Source organism: Amblyomma mixtum, chromosome 2 (genome assembly GCF_055824585.1).
Source record: "Amblyomma mixtum isolate Tamu chromosome 2, ASM5582458v1, whole genome shotgun sequence".
In the NCBI taxonomy this organism is placed as follows: Eukaryota; Metazoa; Arthropoda; class Arachnida; order Ixodida; family Ixodidae; genus Amblyomma; species Amblyomma mixtum.
Window position 1 is genome coordinate 184,992,220 of NC_143013.1, and position 18,829 is coordinate 185,011,048.

The following is an 18,829-nucleotide window of genomic DNA, read 5'->3' on the forward strand; positions in this document are numbered from 1 at the left end:
TGTATCACTTTTAAACTAATGGGACATAGAATTTTCTCTCAAATTACAAAACTCCTAGTGTGCGTCGACTTTTTTCACTCTAACCAGCATGGCTTCCTAAAAGCTTTATCTTGCGACACACGATTAGCCCTCTTTATTAACGACCTTAGGTCTAGCATTGACCTTAACATTCCTATTGACGCCTTCTTCCTCGATTTTGAAAAATCTTTTGACGAAGTTCCTCACAAATGAGTATTCCTAAAACTTCCACGTCTTAATCTTTAAAAACCTGTTTTTAATTGTATATGCAGCTTTCTCACTAATCGACCGCAATTTGTTTTTGCTAATAAATGTTTATCTTCTTATTACTCTTTTATATCTGGGGTAACTCAAGGCACCGCCTTAGGTCCCCTTCTTTTTTTGTATATATTATTGATTTTCCTGCAAACTTATGTTTTAACATTCGCATGTTCGCTGATGATTGCGTTATCTGCTGGCCTATAACTAACAGCGCTGACATTTTGCGTCTTCAGTCTGCCAGTCAGCACGTACTTACCTGGTGTAATGCGTGGCTAATGTCCTTAAATGTCAAAAAAAAACATCATTGCTATCATTCCACCGACGTCATTCACAATTACCTTCAAGATATCTCATCGGGAGTGCAGAAATCGTTTCAGTACCAACCTACAAGTATTTGGGCATCCATTTGGCACGTGATCTAAATTGGTCTTTCCATATATCTCAGGTTACTAAGGAGGCAAATCGCTTCCTTGGTTACTTTCGACGAACCCTGCGACTAGCACCCCCATCAGTGAAATCCCTTGCTTATTTAACACTTATTCGTCCCAAATCAGAATATGCATAAGCGATCTGGGACCCTCATAACAAAGTAACCTTTCCACTATTCTCGAATGTGCACAAAATCACTCAGCTCGTTTCATTTTCTCAGCCTATTCTTGTCATGTAATTGTAACTGAACTAAAGCGCAATGCTCATCTCACAACCTTAGCGAACAGCCGAAAAATTTCCAGACTGTGTCTGTCTCATAAGTTCTATTATCATCCATTTCTTAACTCCATTATCAGCCCCGCACATTCCATCTCCAATCGCACAGACAACGGGAAGGCCGTCTACCCTTCCCCTACCCGCACTTCTGCGCATCTGTCATCATTTGTCGTCCATACAGCAAGGAACTAGGAATGACCTGCCAAACGCCATCATGGATCAAACCGACTCATCGTCATTCAGACCGTTCATCGAACAAATGCACTGCTGAATTTTCCACCCCCTCATGTAATACCCCTTCATTGGGACCTTTGAGGTACTAATAAATAAATAAATAAATAAATAAATAAATACAACAATTTATTCACTCTCGCTCTTTATCACCGACTTAAGCCACGGTCCAGGTTACTTAAGCCACGGTCCAGGTAAGCCACGTCCAGGTTACCGCCGACGCCTACTAGTCAAAGCCGCGGATGATGATGACGGAATAGGATCAAAATAATCGTTATTTGTGAGGCCGTTTCCTTACGCCCAGTGCATATCAGTTTTCCTTGTGATATCCCCATGCCCTAAGTGGCCCCATGATGGGCCATCTCTTGTATTTGTCCGAGGCGAAGTATTCCTTCACGTTCGGCAGCTCCTCGAACCTCTTCAGGTACTCGACGATCGCCGGGTACTGCTCCATGGCTTGCGGCTTGAACTCGCGGTGCCAGTCGAGCCCTTCGTAGAGCAGGAAGTCGACGTACGTGAGCCGATCTCCCAGAGCCCACCTCCGACCGGTCAGGTGTCTCTCCCACGGCTCGAGCACGTCCTTCACGTTCTCGGCGTACGATTTGAGCCCCTCTCGGTAGCGCGGCTGGGTCTTCGCCTCGTAGACGAGGATCAAGCACAGGTCCTGCGCCTGCTTCTCGAGTACGTCCAGTTCCGTGGCCTCTTCATCGTTCCTGGACCGCACACGTGAAGAAATGGGCTTATAAACAAAGCAACAAGCATGGAAAATGCTATGTTTTGATGTATAAATGGATGAAAACAAGCTTGGAGAGCGGCACCAGTCCCACGGGCGATGCTTGTGAAGGTGCTGGCTCGAAGAGTGTCCCACATTCATTAAGGGGATATCTTGCAAGGGGACAAGCGACCACCGTTTTTTTTTTCCATAGCCAGCAAGCGTATGTTCTTCGCACTGGCACCTCCTAATTCAGCATGAACCAAATACTTCAAAGACGAGTCCTTCCAATGATAATCAACACATAGCTGGTCGGATGGCAGGAAAGGTTGGTATTATGATGGCCGCAGGCAAACTTTCCTGCTACAGTCTCATTGTGTGACGAAAGGGAGTCTAATTTTTTTAAGATTACGTAAGGACAAGGTTTTACATTTTTATGTGCAGGTTTACCCACGTTAAATATTTCTCTAGCCATCCAAGCTTTCAGCTGCTGCCCCTTTTGACGCTGCCCTTTTATTTCTATTTATTTGTTTATTTATTCAATACTGCAGACCTTTCTTTGCGCCTGCAGTATTGCGGCCTGCAGTTTAGTAGAAGGCTACTGGCTTTCTCATTTTTACTGTTGCTGCGCCTCATGTTTAGCTGCTATACAATACTTTCTCATCGCAGTGATTTTGCTCCGCCAGCTCGCTTACCGCTGTGGCACAACTGTTTACGCTTGTTAGGTCTTACCGCACTCTGTCAATCTCGATTATTCAAATCAATTTTCATGCATCGGCTGCGTTGTTTTATCGTTTGTACACATTCTTTTGTGTGAGTCCTAGTTGAGAGCTGAACATGCACATCTCCTTTATTGGTCCGTAGTATATAGTCTCGATATATTTTATAGAAAACAATCTATGCTTATTAGGTGGGTGTGTAAAGGGTACATTCTCTACTTTTTGTTTGTATGTGTGTTCTTTTCACTATCGTCTGCTGGCTGGTAATGCCAATAGCATGTCATTATGGCTTGTTCAAGTGTTTCCATGTTTTATTGAGATTGGAAAGATGGAGGTCAGTGCTGTATCTGCATACTTATTTTCTATATATGTATGGAACGCTCTGTCCGCATAAAAGCATGCATGCTTAAGCAGACAGAAAGAGGCTGTAATGTGCAATTTTAAGTAATAATAAAATTGAAATTTACGCCATGACAACAAGTCGACGCCATTTCTTGGACGACCCCATATGAGGAGCACTTTCCGCTATTTCTTGAGTTGTAGTCACTTGCACAAGCATAACTTTGGTTCAGCCTCAAATTTAGTTCAGGTAATACCGAAAATCGCGACTATTCAACATTTAGAGATTCTCAGTCCAGTTAAGGAACGCAAACAGGTATCCAAATTATGCAGCGTTAACAATAAGAAGCGTTTACAGCAGATAAAACTAAAATTTTAAACAATTGGTCAAATTAAATGGTTACGCCGTTTAGCGTAATTATTTTGCTTTATCAAATACTTTTTGTGTCTACTATGCGATACTGTTATCTTGTGCGGGGAAGTAGTGCATGCACTAATGCTGCAAAAATTAGTCCTGTTCAAAGTAAGTTTACAAGAATTATCTCAAACTTACCCTAACAATGTTCAATGAGTGCACTGTTTACTTAACTAAACTCAGTAAACATAGAGCACTCTCACTATTTCTGTTTCTGTAAAGCCCTAATAAAACATAAAAGGCAAAATAACTTCCTATGGCAGTGGGCTAACACAGGCAAAAACTTTCCACTGTACCACACAGGGCATAAGGAAAACAGGGAGTTCCTTCGTCAAGAACAAATTAAGGAATGCAAATGCTGTCTAACATATTTCTAACACTGTTTAATAACCTTCCTACTAATGGCACGATGCATCAGTGTACTAAAAACGTTAAAGTGTTGTACACTTAATTTATATTATCGCATATATATTCTGCTGCATATATATTTGGTTGTATATGCTCTATATACAGGTGTTTTGTAATTTGGAAAAAAAAATTTGTAACATCTCAGTGAAGGAAGTATCGACTTTTTTGCTATGCGAAATTTATATATTATTCTTGTATTTATAGAATCGTATCATGTCTCTCAGTATCAACTGATTCATTTTCTGGCAGTTACGATCGCAAATTGTGTTGTTCCTTTACGTTTAACGTACCGCTTGTACTGTATCTGCCCTTGTCCTTATGTATTAGTGGGTGCGACCTTTTCAACCTGCCCACAAAACAGCTTTTTTCTCTCGACGTCCCCCCCCCCTCCATGTGCTTCAGCGCGTGGAATGAATGAAATGAAATTCCAGCTCTGCGTGAGCAGCGCTTCGAAAGTTACAGAATTAATATCATGACGTCAGTTCTCCTTCTTAAGAAGAATATCATGTGTGCTTGTAAATATTTAAAATATTGTTATTGGTTCTATTGATTGCTTGTGTCAATAATACTCTGCGAGTTGCGGCCATTTTATGAGAAACAATTTAAGGACCTACCCCAAACTTGCGCTCCCAACCGTAGCCAAGAGTTGTTTCTGATTATTTTTTTTCTAAGGGGAACGAGCGTTCTCCAAACCTCTTCAGCGGCTGCCGAGAAAAGCCAGAATTAAAGGGGCACTTAAGCATCCTCAAGTGCGGAAATGCGAAAGCATTTCTAGTTCCGTTGCCTCCTCTCTTACTAAGGAAAGTGTTTAATCATCAATGAAATCATTCATTAGTCCATTAAGTAAGCAAAGAAGTTAATCACTTATAAATTATAAATAATTCATTCTTTACTTAAAGGTGCACTGAAGAGGAATCTGAACTCGCCTTTTTGCCGCGGGAATTCGATCTACACGTTCAGAGCATTCTTAGAAACTTCGACTTATTGCCCTGTGTGGCCGATTTCTCTAATTAAATCGATTTAACGTCCGGTTCCCGCCTTAATTTTTGAATTCTCCCTCGTACGGTGGGCGGAGTCGACCAACGCGTGGAGTGCCTTTCAGCCAGCTCCGTGGAGGCTTTGCTTTCGCTTTATGTTGTTTTTAGGTTTTTGTGAATAAATAGTTTCATTCGCTGATAATATGGCCGCAAAATAAGCCCGCAGAAATAAAAATACGCGCGGACTATTTGCTTCTGCGGATTACTACGTATTACTCCGCCAAAGGCAGAGCGGCAAGCCGCCACGGGACTGGGTGAAAGGCACTCCGCGCGTTGGTCGAATCCGCCCACCGTAAGAGGGAGAATTAAAAAAAAGGCGGGAGCCGGACATTAATTCGATTTAATTAGGGAAATCGTCCATACAGGTCAATAAATCGCAGTTTATAAGAATGCTCAGAAGGTGTAGATTGAGCTCCCGCGGCAAAAAGACGAGTTCAGATTCCTCTTCAGTGCACCTTTAACATCAAATTGATTTATTTTGGTCGTTATTAATTCATTATTTCGTTATTTTACTGTTCGTTTAATTCTGAAAGACTAATTATTAAGCAATTTCGTGAATTACTCAGAATAATTAGAGAAGTTAATTGCCTTATTATTTATTTAAATAATTGTTGTTAATTAGATCATTTAAACCTTCCATTCAATCATTATAAATCATCGCAAATCACTTCTGCTGGAGTACTGACAGTTTGTGAGGAGGCGCTCTGTCCACACTTCCTTTCTACAGCACGTGGTGACACGTCCTGTCCACACCACTCACGAGGCAAGAACTGCTTTCGCATTAAAATTTTGCTGTCAAGCCTTTATTTAAACAGAGGTTCCAAACCAGGAGCCCGAAGCGGGACGAAGCGTTTCACGAAAACAGATCCTCCTCTCACCTGGCAGCCAGACCATGTTTCCTGCCCAGGTGGCGAAGGATGGCCACGCTCTGGGTGAGCCTGACGTCGCCGTCGATGTAGTAAGGCAGGTTAGGAAACTTAAGGCCCAGAGCGAACTTATCCCTGAGCCACTGATCGCGGCCATAGTCCGGCGGCCGACCGTGAGTATAGCGCTTGTCCTCGAACTCCACGCCTTTGTAGACGAGCAGGTTGCGGATGCACTGCGCGAAACCGCGAACATCCCAGTAGCCCAGGACAGGAGCCATGCCGCCCGATGTTCTTCAACCACGGGCGGACCGACCTGCGACTAGAACAGAGACCATATCGTCTCGCGCATGGTGTAAGATATATTTCAAATGTTTCTTACACCGTGGTCTCGCGTACCCGCGGCATCATTCACAAAGTGATCACTACGGGCAACTGGCATGAAAGGTCGTCAAATACTTGGTGCAACATGGGGCTAGTATAACATACATCTGTGGCTGGAGCTCACTACAGTAAAAATCAGGACCTCGGTGGGAGTGAATATTTACCCATTCCACCGCGTGTCGGAAAAGTAGCGTTCGCTTTTATGTCCCGGCAGACACCGATGTCGCACAGGTCCACCGAAAGGATTTTACGGAGCACGCGCGCGGTAACGAAACTGGGAAAAGCTGCACGCCAGCGCGCTCTATCAGCAGATGCGCAGCCGAGAGCGAAAGGGCGTCGGCACATCCGTCTCACCCATCTCAATGATCGCTCTGTTGCGTTCTCTTGAGGGAAGCAAAATTCTGACCAAACTTGCCAAACCAATGCACCAGCGTTTATACTCAATTGCACAACAAACTCGCCGTCAAGTGAAGTGCGAACCACGGCAGGCACACAGACTGAAAATAGTGTCATTCGAGACGAAGCAGAAAGCGCATGCCGCCGAAGGCCCAGCTTTTCTGTACGACGCGGGCGAACAATAAACCCTCGCTTGAAGAATTGCAAGTGCTTCTGGCGAGCAGTGATGGCAGCAGCGTCGCTTCGCTGGTGCCGGCGCCCTTTCGTTCTTTACTGAGCATCTGCTGATAGAGCGCGCTGGCATGCAGTTTTTTCCAGTTTGGCCACCGCTCGCCTGCTTCGTTTCACTTTTGGTGCACCTGTACATCGCGGCGCATCTGCTTGTCTACACTGGTTGCACTGAGCACGATAGTACGTTAGTACGAAGCACCAATGAAAACAAACGAAAAGATAACTCGGCGAATAACATATGTGGCACATACGTGGTTGATATTCAGTGAAACGACTACGGCACGGTTCTACACTCATAGGCTGGCCGCCCTTTGTACAGCCATCAAGACGGGTGAAAGAGATAGGAGCGCTCCCTTTGAAACGGACGCGTCTTTCACTTTGGAACGGACGCGGACACTGGGAGCTCTTATGCCCCGACACTGGATGGCCGAAGCAGCGTGGAATAAACAGCGAGAACACTCCGATGCGCCGCGCTTTTGACAAGACTTTTGACAAAGACTGTACGTCCAGGAAAGTAGAGCACTTTCAGTTTGCTGCACTTGCTTCCACGACTGGCAGCAAGCTCGAAGTACAGCTCTATCTGGTCGACTGTCGTGCTATATGTTTAGCTTGCTCACTCTAAGCAACTATAGCGTTTTCCGCCACGGCATAAATGCATTAGTTCGTTGCGTTTCGGAGTTTGAAGTGGTACTGCTTAAAAAATTTGCCGGTTCAGCTGTGTACTTCATTGAAAACTGGCTTGCATAGCTCGACCTAAAAAACATCGTTTTTTGCACAGGGTAACGAAAATCCCTGTTTTCCTACATTTTTCTCATGGCGGTGCGCCCGGCGGCAACGTCAGACACACCGTTCTTTGGAGGCTGTGATATCTGTATACGCGCCGAGCCAACAACGCCAATAAAGTGTGAGCCGAACCGGCAAGGACTCATCAGCATGCACCCGCTGCAGCTACTTCGGTGTTACTCGCCACAGAGGACATGGTAGATGTAAAGTGGCAGCCTGGCTACATAGAAGCCAATACGTTCAACACATGGGAGCTTACGGTGCGTAGCCAGCGCCCTCTTCGAAGTTTGCGGACAAGTACCTACCAACGTCGTAAGTAAAAGAAAAAAGAAAAGCGCGAGTTCATAGTCAAGTAAATTTAGGAGGGATAACTAAATCTTCGAACGTCTCGACGTTAAGCACGACACGCAAGGCAAAGACCAAGAAAAAATGACGCGAAAAGCGCAAACCACCGACATTATATTTAATAGTCCGCACCCAATGCGTCTTCTTTCTCCGTCTTTGCCTCGCATGTCGCGCTGAAGCTCAAGCTCTTAACGTATCAAAAGTCTCAACTATATACCTTTATTCCCAAAAGTTACTGGTATGGGTAAACTTATAGCTCCTTGTAAGAGTACCGTTCTTCAGCACCCGAGTATGCAAGCAATGGACTGTGACGGAATTATGCCGGTTAAGTTTAGGCGACATAAGAAACGCCGTAGTGAAAATTTTCATCTAAAGGAATAATTTATTAGTTGAGAGCCACAACACGCACGACTCGAAATAGTTACACAACAAGATCAAGAGTTACACAACTAGAGGTTGCTGAACTAACCCGCGATACAAGCTCAAACTTTGAAGGAGCAGAGAACGAGCTGGTTGACTGTTGTGCATAAATGGCATGAGGGTGCTGTAAAGCGCGCTGCACATTTCCATTGAAATTAGAGCTGCCTTTTAGAACACATGGAGGACCTACATTTTCGTCACTACAGTGAAAAGCTACGCCGACCAAATGAAACAAAATCAAGCGCTCAGAGAATGCGAAAGTAAGGGAACGCACGAGAGAATAAACAAATAGGAACAGTGAGCCCCTAGTCAGAGGTAACGCTCAAGCAAGCACTTTCTCCAGGAGATTATCCAGGAAAATTTTAATAAAACAACTGACCTCATTAAAGACTGCTGTGTTTAACACACAAATACCAATAGCATCTGGGCATCCGACGTTTTGCAAAGGGCATTTTCCAAAGACCATGACATATCTCTAATCAATAATGATGAGAGGGCAGTATCACGTCATCACCACATAAACAAAATTCGATGTGTACAAAACCCTCTTCAATTCAGATGCAGTTTTTAGTACTCAGTAACATGCAAGTACCTGAAACGTTCCAGAAAGCATTCACTTGGTATTTGTACGACAAAAGACTACAACGTTCTCTGTTATGAAAGCGGTGCCCAACATTTAGGGAAATATTAAGCATCTGTATACTTCAGATCACTGTCATGTGCACGCTGCTAAAAGCGTTTCTTCACCACGAACATAAATAATTCTCATCCAGTATTTCACTCAGTACAGTCAACAAAAAGCACGATCCTTCAGCACCACTGCAGGTGCCAGAAAATTAGCAAAATTTCCCACGGAACATGCGCTTTCGTGCGCACAATTAAGCAATCATCCGAAAGTCACACCTTAAACCTCCAGCACTGACGTTACAAGACACCTTTCTGGCCGGTATGGGTACTCAGTGGCAACTGTATACCACAGTACCAAAGCGACTGCAACGCCCTACCGTTGCAATGTGTTGCCAGCGGAGCAGTTTTCGCTTATACACTCCCCTACCAGGCGCAGTTCTCCGCGTGCTGTGCGCTCTTCGTCTCAGAATGCAGCTGTGTCAAAGCCGCACGACTGTCACTGCAGCTAGTGTAACAGAAAACAAGGACGCGCTCGTAACCGACGAGAATATAACACGAGGACAAAAAGTAACCAAGCAACTTGAACGCTGACCGAGCAGCCGCGCGCAATGAAGTCGCGAGATGAGATACGTCCGCCAAGGCCGGCAGCTAGCGGCAAGAAGGCTGCAGAACAGTCAAGGTGGATGGCGTAAGAGCATTGCGGAAGAGACGTTCTGTCAATGCCGTACTTTACTGTTATCGTTAGTGCCTTGAGCATTCTTTCTACTGACGTTCAAGGTTTTATTCATGCACCAAGGTGAACAGGAGTACAAACGAAAAGCCGTTCAACGATGGTGCCAGGAGTCCCTGGCCTCCAAAATACAATGGCAGCGGAAAGCACGAAGACAAGCTCAGAATTAGTTAAACCCTCACGACATCTAAGAAATTGATTTCGTTGATGTATTCGCATGTCAGCTTACGGAAACATAAAAAAAAACTATGCAGAAGATTGCGAACAGACACGCACACACATGTGAAGATATGTTAGAATGGGCAAAAAATAAGAAGTATAAGTGGAAGTTTCCAGCCCGTGCCACACACATACGCACAAAGAAGAGAACTCATCCACGTATCTATACAGTCTGCGACACCCTTGTGCGGAGCGTCGAGCGGTGCCCTTTCCTGCATAAAAGTCGACACCTCGTCGCAGCGTCCTTTAAGGCTACGCTTGCGCGGAAGTAGGGCCATATGAACCTGCAAGCAAGGTGGGCGCGTGATGCAGAATGATCAGCCCGCAGACTGATGCAGATGATCGTCGTGTCTAAAGACAATTTGCAAGATTAAAAATTGAAGAGCTTTGTTTTTCAGAATTTCCACAGCAAAATACAATTGCTCCGAACAATTGGTAAATGACTACAAAATCTTGTTTGTCCTAGCTTTTACCAGAGATGTGTCCGGTAGAATTTGTCAAGCAGCCTGTAACAGTTCAATCGGTTCGCCATCGACACGCAAGAAGTCAAGCGAGAACAGAAGGCAGCGAGGTGTCCGCCAGTGTGCGTTCAAAGAGCAGTTTCTCCCACCGTCGCTTTTCTCTCACCATCCAGCAAAAACAACACGCAAGAACATCAAGTGGCCTGAGGTATATTACGCAATGAAGATGTCAACTTTTGCGGGCCCCATACTTCGATGAAACTGAGTGTTAACGCTGTCGTATCTTAGGCAACTAGTTTACAAAGCTTTTCTAGAATTAAAGGGCACAAAAAAAATGAAAAAAAGGCAGGACTTGACAGACGAAAGAGGCAAGTCTCATAAATATCGTGCCGTACATTATGAAAAGCCCTTAGCACGAACACACAAACTCAAGGGAGATAAACCATGCTATACGGGTGCCATGAGCTAAGAATTTATTGCATGCACTCTCGAAGGCCCAGATTTGCCTGCACGCGCAATCTCCTCCATGCTCCAGGAAACCCCGGGCAAGTGCCACCATGAAGCAGAAGAAATAATACTACTGCTATCAGAAAATACGAGACTGGGTAATGTCGAGCGTGGAAAATTACAGAGCCAAGGAGCATGCTGAGGAGGAAGTAATTTAGAGTGATGCACTCAGAGCTGAAAATCTAACAGAGGAGATATCCTCGCAATTCCTGTTCGTCTCAGGTTATATCCGAATTATTAATGCAGAACGTGTTTTTTTTTTTCATCTTTGAGTGCGGACGCCGTACTTATGCTTCATGCATAACGATTTCGCAAATGCCGAGCGCTCGCCGATGAAGGTCAGCCATCGCCTTCGTGTTCGCCGGTTGTGCAGAGCATCATAAGTGGAAGCAGAACAGCGGTGGGCGCGAGAGAGGGGTAGCGTCGCCTTCGAAGCTACTGCTCATGGTAGTGTATCAACTAACTGCCACCTTGCTAGCTTCAACGCCTTGCTGGTCATGCTGGTTATGTGGTATGCGTCGCCTGCACAGTCGCCTCCACGTTTCGTGCTGCTACCACGTGCACTGCTCAGTGCATCTGATACATTCTGTTCCAAACGCTCTGCGCTACTTTCGTCGCAGCATGTTCCCAGGAACGAAAGATGAAGGTATCGAAAACGCATGTGATCAAACGCATGTAGTTTTATGGCAACGCGTCATTGATGCATAACTGGTCAGATCTTTCGTCGGATGTCTGCGTCCCTGTGGACAACATCGCAGAGCCGCGTGCGCTGATGAAGCCACTCTTCGCGGAGTGCAAGCACTTACCTATAAATCTGATATGGCCGACCTAACGCCAGCTGCCGTGGACGCTTCAACCCTGATTAGTTATATCTTTCCCTAAAGCTGACTGTTGGCAGCAAGGGTCTCAGCGAGGTGAACATGACCGCCCTGCACAGCCTGGAAAGCGCCGCTGTAGGGCCTGCTTAGGAGAGTTAGACCGCCATAGTGCATTTTTTTAAAGAAATAAGTGCCATTTTCGGCAGACCTGATATTGTTGGGCTGAAATACGGAGAGTACACTTACTATCAACTACTACCAACATCGGATATAACGAAATCCGTGTGGCCGTCAGGTTCGTATAAGAAGGCGTCAGACAAAGAAACAAACACACCACGGCTAAATGCGGGGAATGCCCCCTATAAGTGCAATCGTATTAAAATGCACAAGCCACGAATGGCAATTACGACTGGCGGGGTGAGTCCAAAGGAGGCTTCACGCACTCCCTGGCGCTGGTGTGCGCAACGGGACCGACGAGCGATGCGCTCAGGTGTCGTCTGTACTTAAAAGACTGGGCTCAGTGCCGACAACTGTCCTTGAGACGCAAATAAGAGGAGTGCGGGGTGTTAACGCGAGCTTATCGCCCAACCTAAACAACTCTTGCCCACATCCGCGAGCGTAATCTATGTTCACCTTCGCATTGTTTATGCGTATCTCCTCATCTGGACTGTCGTACACGCGAGAATACTGTTGGCTTCCTCCGCGCTTTCGAAACGTGCACAAAAAAACAGCCCCGCAGGAAGCAGCGCCACGGCGTGCAGGCATCACTCGATCCTCGCAGTTACCTATACTTTGCCGCGGAACTTCGCAATGGAATGACTTCCCGCGGCAATGCTGCGAGCGCGTGCTGAAGCGAAGGCTTCCAGGCACGTGTGGTGGGCTCCCGTGAGAGTGGCGCACTTTTAGAAGCCGTCGTCCCGCGCACGTTATTTCGTCTCGGACTTCAGCAGAGTGAAAATGGAATATCAAACACAGCTCACCAGAGCATACTTAGGCTGCAGTAGGAAATGACAAGGTCAGTTTACGTTGCGAGGAACGCGCAACTGCCTTCGGATAAGCAGAGACCACCGTCAAATGTGTCACAATCTTTTGTCAAACCACATGCAAGCTCTATACCAAACAGAGGCTTAATGACGGGCATGTTTTGCAAGAAACGCGTACTGTGTGCACATGGCTGCCTTAATCTCTGCGTACGCTAGGTGCACAGTGACATGGTTGTGCCACCACCCGTGATGCTCGAGCGTGTGGCATGGACTCGCACTAGGGCTGCGGAGCGTTGGCCGCTCGGTCCCGAGACAATGAAATGCTGCACGGCGTGTTTGCGGCGGCTGACGATAGCGGATGTCGCTGCTAGACAACTGTGCATTGTTCAATAGCGGACGCAGCCAAGGAGCCAAAATCTGTTTCTTAACTTATAGCCCATAGAGAAACTTGTAGAACGTCCGCCGCGGCGGCTCAATGGTTACGGCGCTCGGCTGCTGACACGAAAGACGCGGGTTGGACCCCGGCCGCGGCGGCTGAATTTCGATGGAGGTGAAATGCTAGAGGCTCGTGTACTGTGCGACGTGAGCGCACGTTAAAGAAACCCAGGGGGTCGAAATTTCCGGAGCCCTTCACTACGGCGTCCCTCATAGCCTGAGTCGCTTTGGTAAGTTAAACAGCCATAAACTATAAACCATAAAATCAGAAACTTGTTGAATGTGTCCACGGTTTCAAAAAAAAAAAAGAAAGGCACGGCTGCAGTGTAAAAAGATGGCCACAAGTACGCGCCATCGTGCCGCGAGGCTGGCGCGGTTTGCGAATTCATGGTGGAACAACAGCGCAAACTTAGACAGAGAACACAGAACAAAGGGGAGACATTACAAGCGCTGACTCGCAGCTAAGTTTTATTAGAAAACGGAACAGAGTATATACAGTAACCACCTAAGACTTCTTACGTTATAACCCCTGGACCACAGATTACGTGCCTAACGTGGAAGAGATATCTAAACAACAGCGGCGCGCGTGTGCACCCGGTTGTTCAAGTATCTGAATTCCATATCTGACAGGGCCACTGAAGGTTCGCTGACGCACCGGTTGCCGTTTTTTCTAATAAAGAAGGCTTCCATCAGCTCCCGGGTCACTTGTCTTGGTGGCGAAAAAGCACATTCATTCTCGGGAAAAGGGCAGTGTTTGCGAACACGCCTGGCTCCCTTGTTATCGACGTGTTCATAACCGCAGCGCCGAGCGTTGTCACCTGCCGCTCCGGTGGTATACGTCTCTTGTGCTCACCTTTTCCCGCTGCAGTTCTGCAATGAACGCTTGCGTTAACGCGACAGCGTTAAGGAGCTTAATTGTGTCGCCGAAAATCCGGCGCGTCGTCGGCGTCTTTGACGGTGAGCAAGGATTTCCCGGAAAATCCCAGAGAAGCAAACCCAGAACGCAGCTGAGCTACCTAGGTCACATAACCTTGCGGCGTCGTCACAACTTGTTCACCGGATTGTGAGCAAACTGCCCACCGTGGCAGGTGGCGGTTAAATTAAGAGATTGGTCACGAGAGTTTACTCGAGAACAATTGATGACAGCACCTGCCATCGCAGGGGAGTGACGCATCGCTTAACCGCTGCACAACTGCCCCAATAGTGGTATGAGGACTCCCGGGGATCTATGAATGTTAAGTAGAGAATGACCAATTGTGTATATATGAGCATTAACCCAATAAAGCTATCGCGTCATACCCTTAAGGCGGACCTTATGCGTTACCTCCAATTTTTATTAGTGGCTTTATTCGTAATAAAATAAAATGTGGAAGGAAAAGATGTCCTAGTCTGTGGAGTAATACACGTACAACGCAACGTAAACACGTACGCAATGGAGTAATACACGTACAACGCAACGTAAACACGTACGCAATGGAGTAAAACTCGTACAACGCAACGTACACACAAGCATGCTACATGCATACGAAGTGTGTTCACAATCCCGGCCTGTGACTGTTTAATTATACAGAAGTTAGAATTTGAAGATATGGAAATGCAAGTACAGGTATGCAGTTTCCCAGAAGCGCATCACTTTTCGACACTGCCCCCGCCAGTGGCATTGCACTTCCGCACTACCGGTGCGCTGCATATTCAAGTGCACGTTTATCGCAAAAAGGAGGACGCCTGTGGCCTCGCAACGCAGTCTTCGCGCTTTTGGCCTTGTGGCTGTTTCCCAAGAAGCAAGGACACCCGCGAAGGTGCCATCAGTGCAGTGCGCCCTTGGCCCCGTGAAAAGCTGGCATATAATAAAGCGTGTTTGAGAGTTGGCACTTCTTTCGTGCTTTCTCGCCCTTCGTCCGTGTTTTTGCTTCGCGCTGCTCAAGTCCACAGGGTTTAGCTGCCACCAACGCTGCTGAATCTTGCAGTGAATGATACGATGTCTTAAGTGAACGATACAGCCTCATGTCGTTCTGAAAGTCCCGTTTTAGAACAACACGAGCACCCCATAAGTGCACGACTCAATGTGAAGAGATCCGCACCTCACTAGTTTACTGTCTTCCACAGGTTCCCGCAACAGCTTCTCGAATTTGCAGTGCAATTTGAACGTTTGGCCCTGACTGCATGGGATCCCACGTTGGGCTCAAGGATGGAGTCTAGGAATTATTTTTTATCCGTGTATGCCGCGGAGATGGGCTCCATGACACGCCGGCAGTGATTTGGAGACGTGCTTTGACGACTGCCAAAGCTCAACGCTGTTCTGTCCAAGCCGAAACCTGCCCTGTCCAAGACCGAGTCGGCAAGTCGACAGAGCTTGCAGCCCCACGCACCCCCTGTTTAAGTGCCGTTTTTTCCGGGTGCGCTAACGTTTGCGACGTTCTCCACAGCTTGCAGAGAGCATAGAGCGAGGAACAGGACTCGAAAGCCGGCATGACTGAGGTGCTGCCGCGAAAGCGGCGAGTGATAGATGCGACTTCTTGCCCAAGGTGGGCTAGCGGAAGAGCATCCGAATGATTTATTTGTCTTCGGCGTCTCTCGTGACGCATACAAAAGCAACGATACAATCGCTGCTTGCTCATTCGTTGTCCTACCGGCTCTTTGAGCAGGACGGCGTGAGTTGAAGTGAATTAAAACGACTAATACCCCTGTCAATTAAACGCACAAGTTAAGTGCACTTATGGGGAGTGCGCTTCGACATCCGCAGTGACACTTTGGGCTACAGTGCTCTAGAACCTTGGGTTCTAGAACCCTAGATTCTAGAGCACTGTACTTTAGGCTACGCGGTGCTAAACGGGGAAGCAAAGTGCACTCGCTGCAAAAAAAAAAAAAAATGGCGTCAGAAAATGAGCGGAATTTGTGAAGAGGTCGATGGAAAAGAAAAATTACATAATAATTAAATACATAACGTGACAACGCCAATAAAACGAGGTTTAACAGTTTTTAACAATAAAAAATAGAAATAAAAGAATAGCCAAGACCAGCCAAGACTATCCAGAATTTCGGCAACAAACATGATGGCGGCGGGCGGCGATGTTGCATCTGATCTCGTTCCTTTGTTTTCATGTTTCGCTTGTAGCTGTAACGAACGAATTTTTTCTAAAAACAGTGTTATAGCATGTAAAATATACTTGTAAGTACTTTTTATACTTGTAAGTACTTTTTTAGGCGCACGGAAAGCATGCGGAAACCTTGCGAGATATTTACTGAACAGAAAGCGGCGCAGGAGACGAAAAAAAATGTTTGCACGCTTATTTTGTGTGCGCCATGCAATAGTCTTCTCCGACCAGTCCATCCACAACCTTTCTGTGATCGCGACGTCAACTGCGCCAGGCGATCGAGTGTTGGTGCAGATAGTTCCTGGAATTTTCAGTTCCACTTCTGTCTAGTCCCAATTGGCTGCAGGCCCTTCGCCGGGTTCTGCTGCGGCGGCTGCTCCACAGTGATCGAAACGTTACCAGAGTCTTACTTTTCATTGTTAATAATGAACTACATTGCTAAAGTTTATGAAATGTAACAACAAAAAGGTTGCATTAATTCACCTTGCGCGCTATAATTAACAAAAACATATGTAAACAACATTAATTCCACTTTCGTTATAATAGTAAAGTGACCTTGCAAGAACTTGCAGGCCCGCTAATGCTCAAGGTACCCAATTTATACGCTTTGCTATGACCAGCAACCGGGCGGCACTTAAGTTCTACGTACTGAATGTAGTACAACACAACCAATGCGCGAAACTTACTCACCTTCAAACAGGTGCCACAAAGGAACGTTAATACACACTATTTTACGAGGAGAACTGCTCCCAAACAGGACACTCTGAGCTCCACACCCCACTTTTTCTCATCCTCCTCTGGGCTGTTAATCCGGTGCGCGGAGCAACGTCCAGTTGCTCATGTGCGTGTTTGCGTCGGTATAACAAAAACGAAAAACAGCGGCGGTCGCGTTTCGATGGACGCGAAATGTTACCGGCCCGTGTACTGTGCGATCTCCAGGTGGTAGCGATATTTGCAAAGCCCTTCACTACAGCATCCCTCATTGCCTGAGTCGTTAAACCCCCATAAACCATAAAAACAGCAGTATTGTACGCAAAGCCACTGCCATCTGGACATCAATGTTAGCGGGCTGCGGCAATAGTCAAGGACAACAGAAAAAAAAAGTTCCGTTGGTGTATACGAGCTACATATGTGATGCCGAGGTCTCAGAGCAGCTGCAATATGTTTTCGTTTCACCTTTCCCGCTAACCACAAGTTATATAGGCAGCGAACGCAGTTGGTGAACGGAGAAGACCTGTACCAAAAGCAAACCTGGCACACATGTGCAGCGCACTTTGTAAACGAAATGCTGACAGAAATAGACCCACTGTACTGGCCTACGAACTACTCTGCACGCACTTTTAGAAGGCTGGGCTTTTGATACCCTCGGGCAAAGCTGTTTTAGCTGAATAGCACTTGATGTACACACTACAAAAATCGGTTACAACTATGTGTCGTAAACACATCTGTTCGCGAACATCGGCTGCGTAGGCACCGCCACTTGAAAAAATAAAAATAGAAGCATGCAGTAAAGAAATGAAACGCAAGGACACCTAATTCCAGTATGTGCTCGAAATACTAGAACACACCAAACGTTCTAAGGACGTCCTAAAATGGTCAGAACCTCCTCATCCCGAACAGGACATTCTGAGTACTTTTTGAGCGCATCACGGCTGAACGCCCTCATGAGGATTGTCCTCAGTTTGTACTTTGCTCGACGACTCGAGGATCAAAATTTCTCAAATGTCCTACGGACGTCCTATCACAGGACAGTATTGGGGTATTGAAATGAGATAAAACAAGCTTATCTCTCGCATCCGTCCTTCATAACTTCAAAACTGCAAGTTTATTAAGCAATAAAGCAACAAATCTTTAGTTGAAAGTCAGCGCTTGTCTTTGTGTATCTTCCTATGGTCCTTGTCTTTTCGCGCTGTTCTTCTTGAACATGGCATACCAACTCGCCCAAGCATCAGTCCTAACGAGCTTATTAAAAGATACTTGTGAAATTCAAAAATGTATGTTTATCGAAACATACTTGTGTACAAGAGGGATATAATGAAGGAAACCGTTGTGAGTGAAAAATATATGTGCCCTGAGGAGATATCTTAAGCTATTTAAGTTTTTAAACCTGCTAATGTAGTGCACGCTTCTGAAGGGGTTACTGGACTGTTTCGATTTTGCGGCCACTAGTCCGAGTGGCTTTTGAATTGAGGCGGCAGAATTAAACTCCTGAGAGTTGTAGTCGTCGCTCTATCGAAATATTGCACGAAGAACAACCTGTATACATACCAACAAATGCGGTGAACAGCAAGAGCTGAGCACGGAGAAACTTGCAAAATTTGTTTGCTAGGATCCAAAACGAAGGCGCAAAATGAAAGCTGTATCGAAACCCCTGTGCACGCTCCTACAATATTCAGCAAATAATTATCACATTCTCGGGGCTAGATCGTCTTCTGATGTCCTGAAAACAGACTGATAAAGTCCTTCAGAGGAAATTTTAGGATGTCCTGAGGACGCACTGAGGCCGCACAACTGGACTAAATAGGGACTTGCAGAGGATCAGTAGAGGAAATCCTCGGAAAAATACAGAATCCTAAAAAATTAAATCGCAGGACGTCCTGGCAATGCTTAAAGTCAGGGGGGTCTCGGGGGGTCCCAGACCCCTCACCAGCATTAGCAAGGGGTCTGAGATCCCCGTACTATAGATT

General features: G+C 46.1%; 1 protein-coding gene across 2 annotated transcripts; it reads right to left on the reverse strand.

The window, feature by feature from the left end:
* Positions 1-1,331: 1,331 nt before the first annotated feature.
* LOC149361811 (glutathione S-transferase-like) lies at positions 1,332-16,861 on the reverse strand. Of its 2 annotated transcripts, none has more exons than XM_089572828.1 (4): positions 16,833-16,861; positions 5,724-6,030; positions 1,415-1,928; positions 1,332-1,382 (listed from the first exon to the last, which is right to left on the reverse strand). In XM_089572828.1, exons 2-3 carry the CDS (start codon positions 5,987-5,989, stop codon positions 1,526-1,528), a joined length of 669 nt encoding a protein of 222 aa, XP_089428954.1. In that variant the 5' UTR covers positions 5,990-6,030; positions 16,833-16,861; the 3' UTR covers positions 1,332-1,382; positions 1,415-1,525. The 2 variants fall into 2 exon arrangements, with proteins under 2 accessions (XP_089428954.1, XP_089428953.1); XM_089572827.1 differs by lacking the exon at positions 16,833-16,861 and adding an exon at positions 12,037-12,155.
* Positions 16,862-18,829: the final 1,968 nt, after the last annotated feature.

Coding starts and splice junctions, on each gene's coding strand:
- LOC149361811 (XM_089572828.1), bottom strand. CDS start 5,989: ATGGCTCCTGTCCTGGGCTACTGGGATGTTCGCGGTTTCGCGCAGTGC. Junction 1,929..5,723: donor AAACATGGTCTGGCTGCCAG/GTGAGAGGAGGA, acceptor TGTGCGGTCCAG/GAACGATGAAGAGGCCACGG.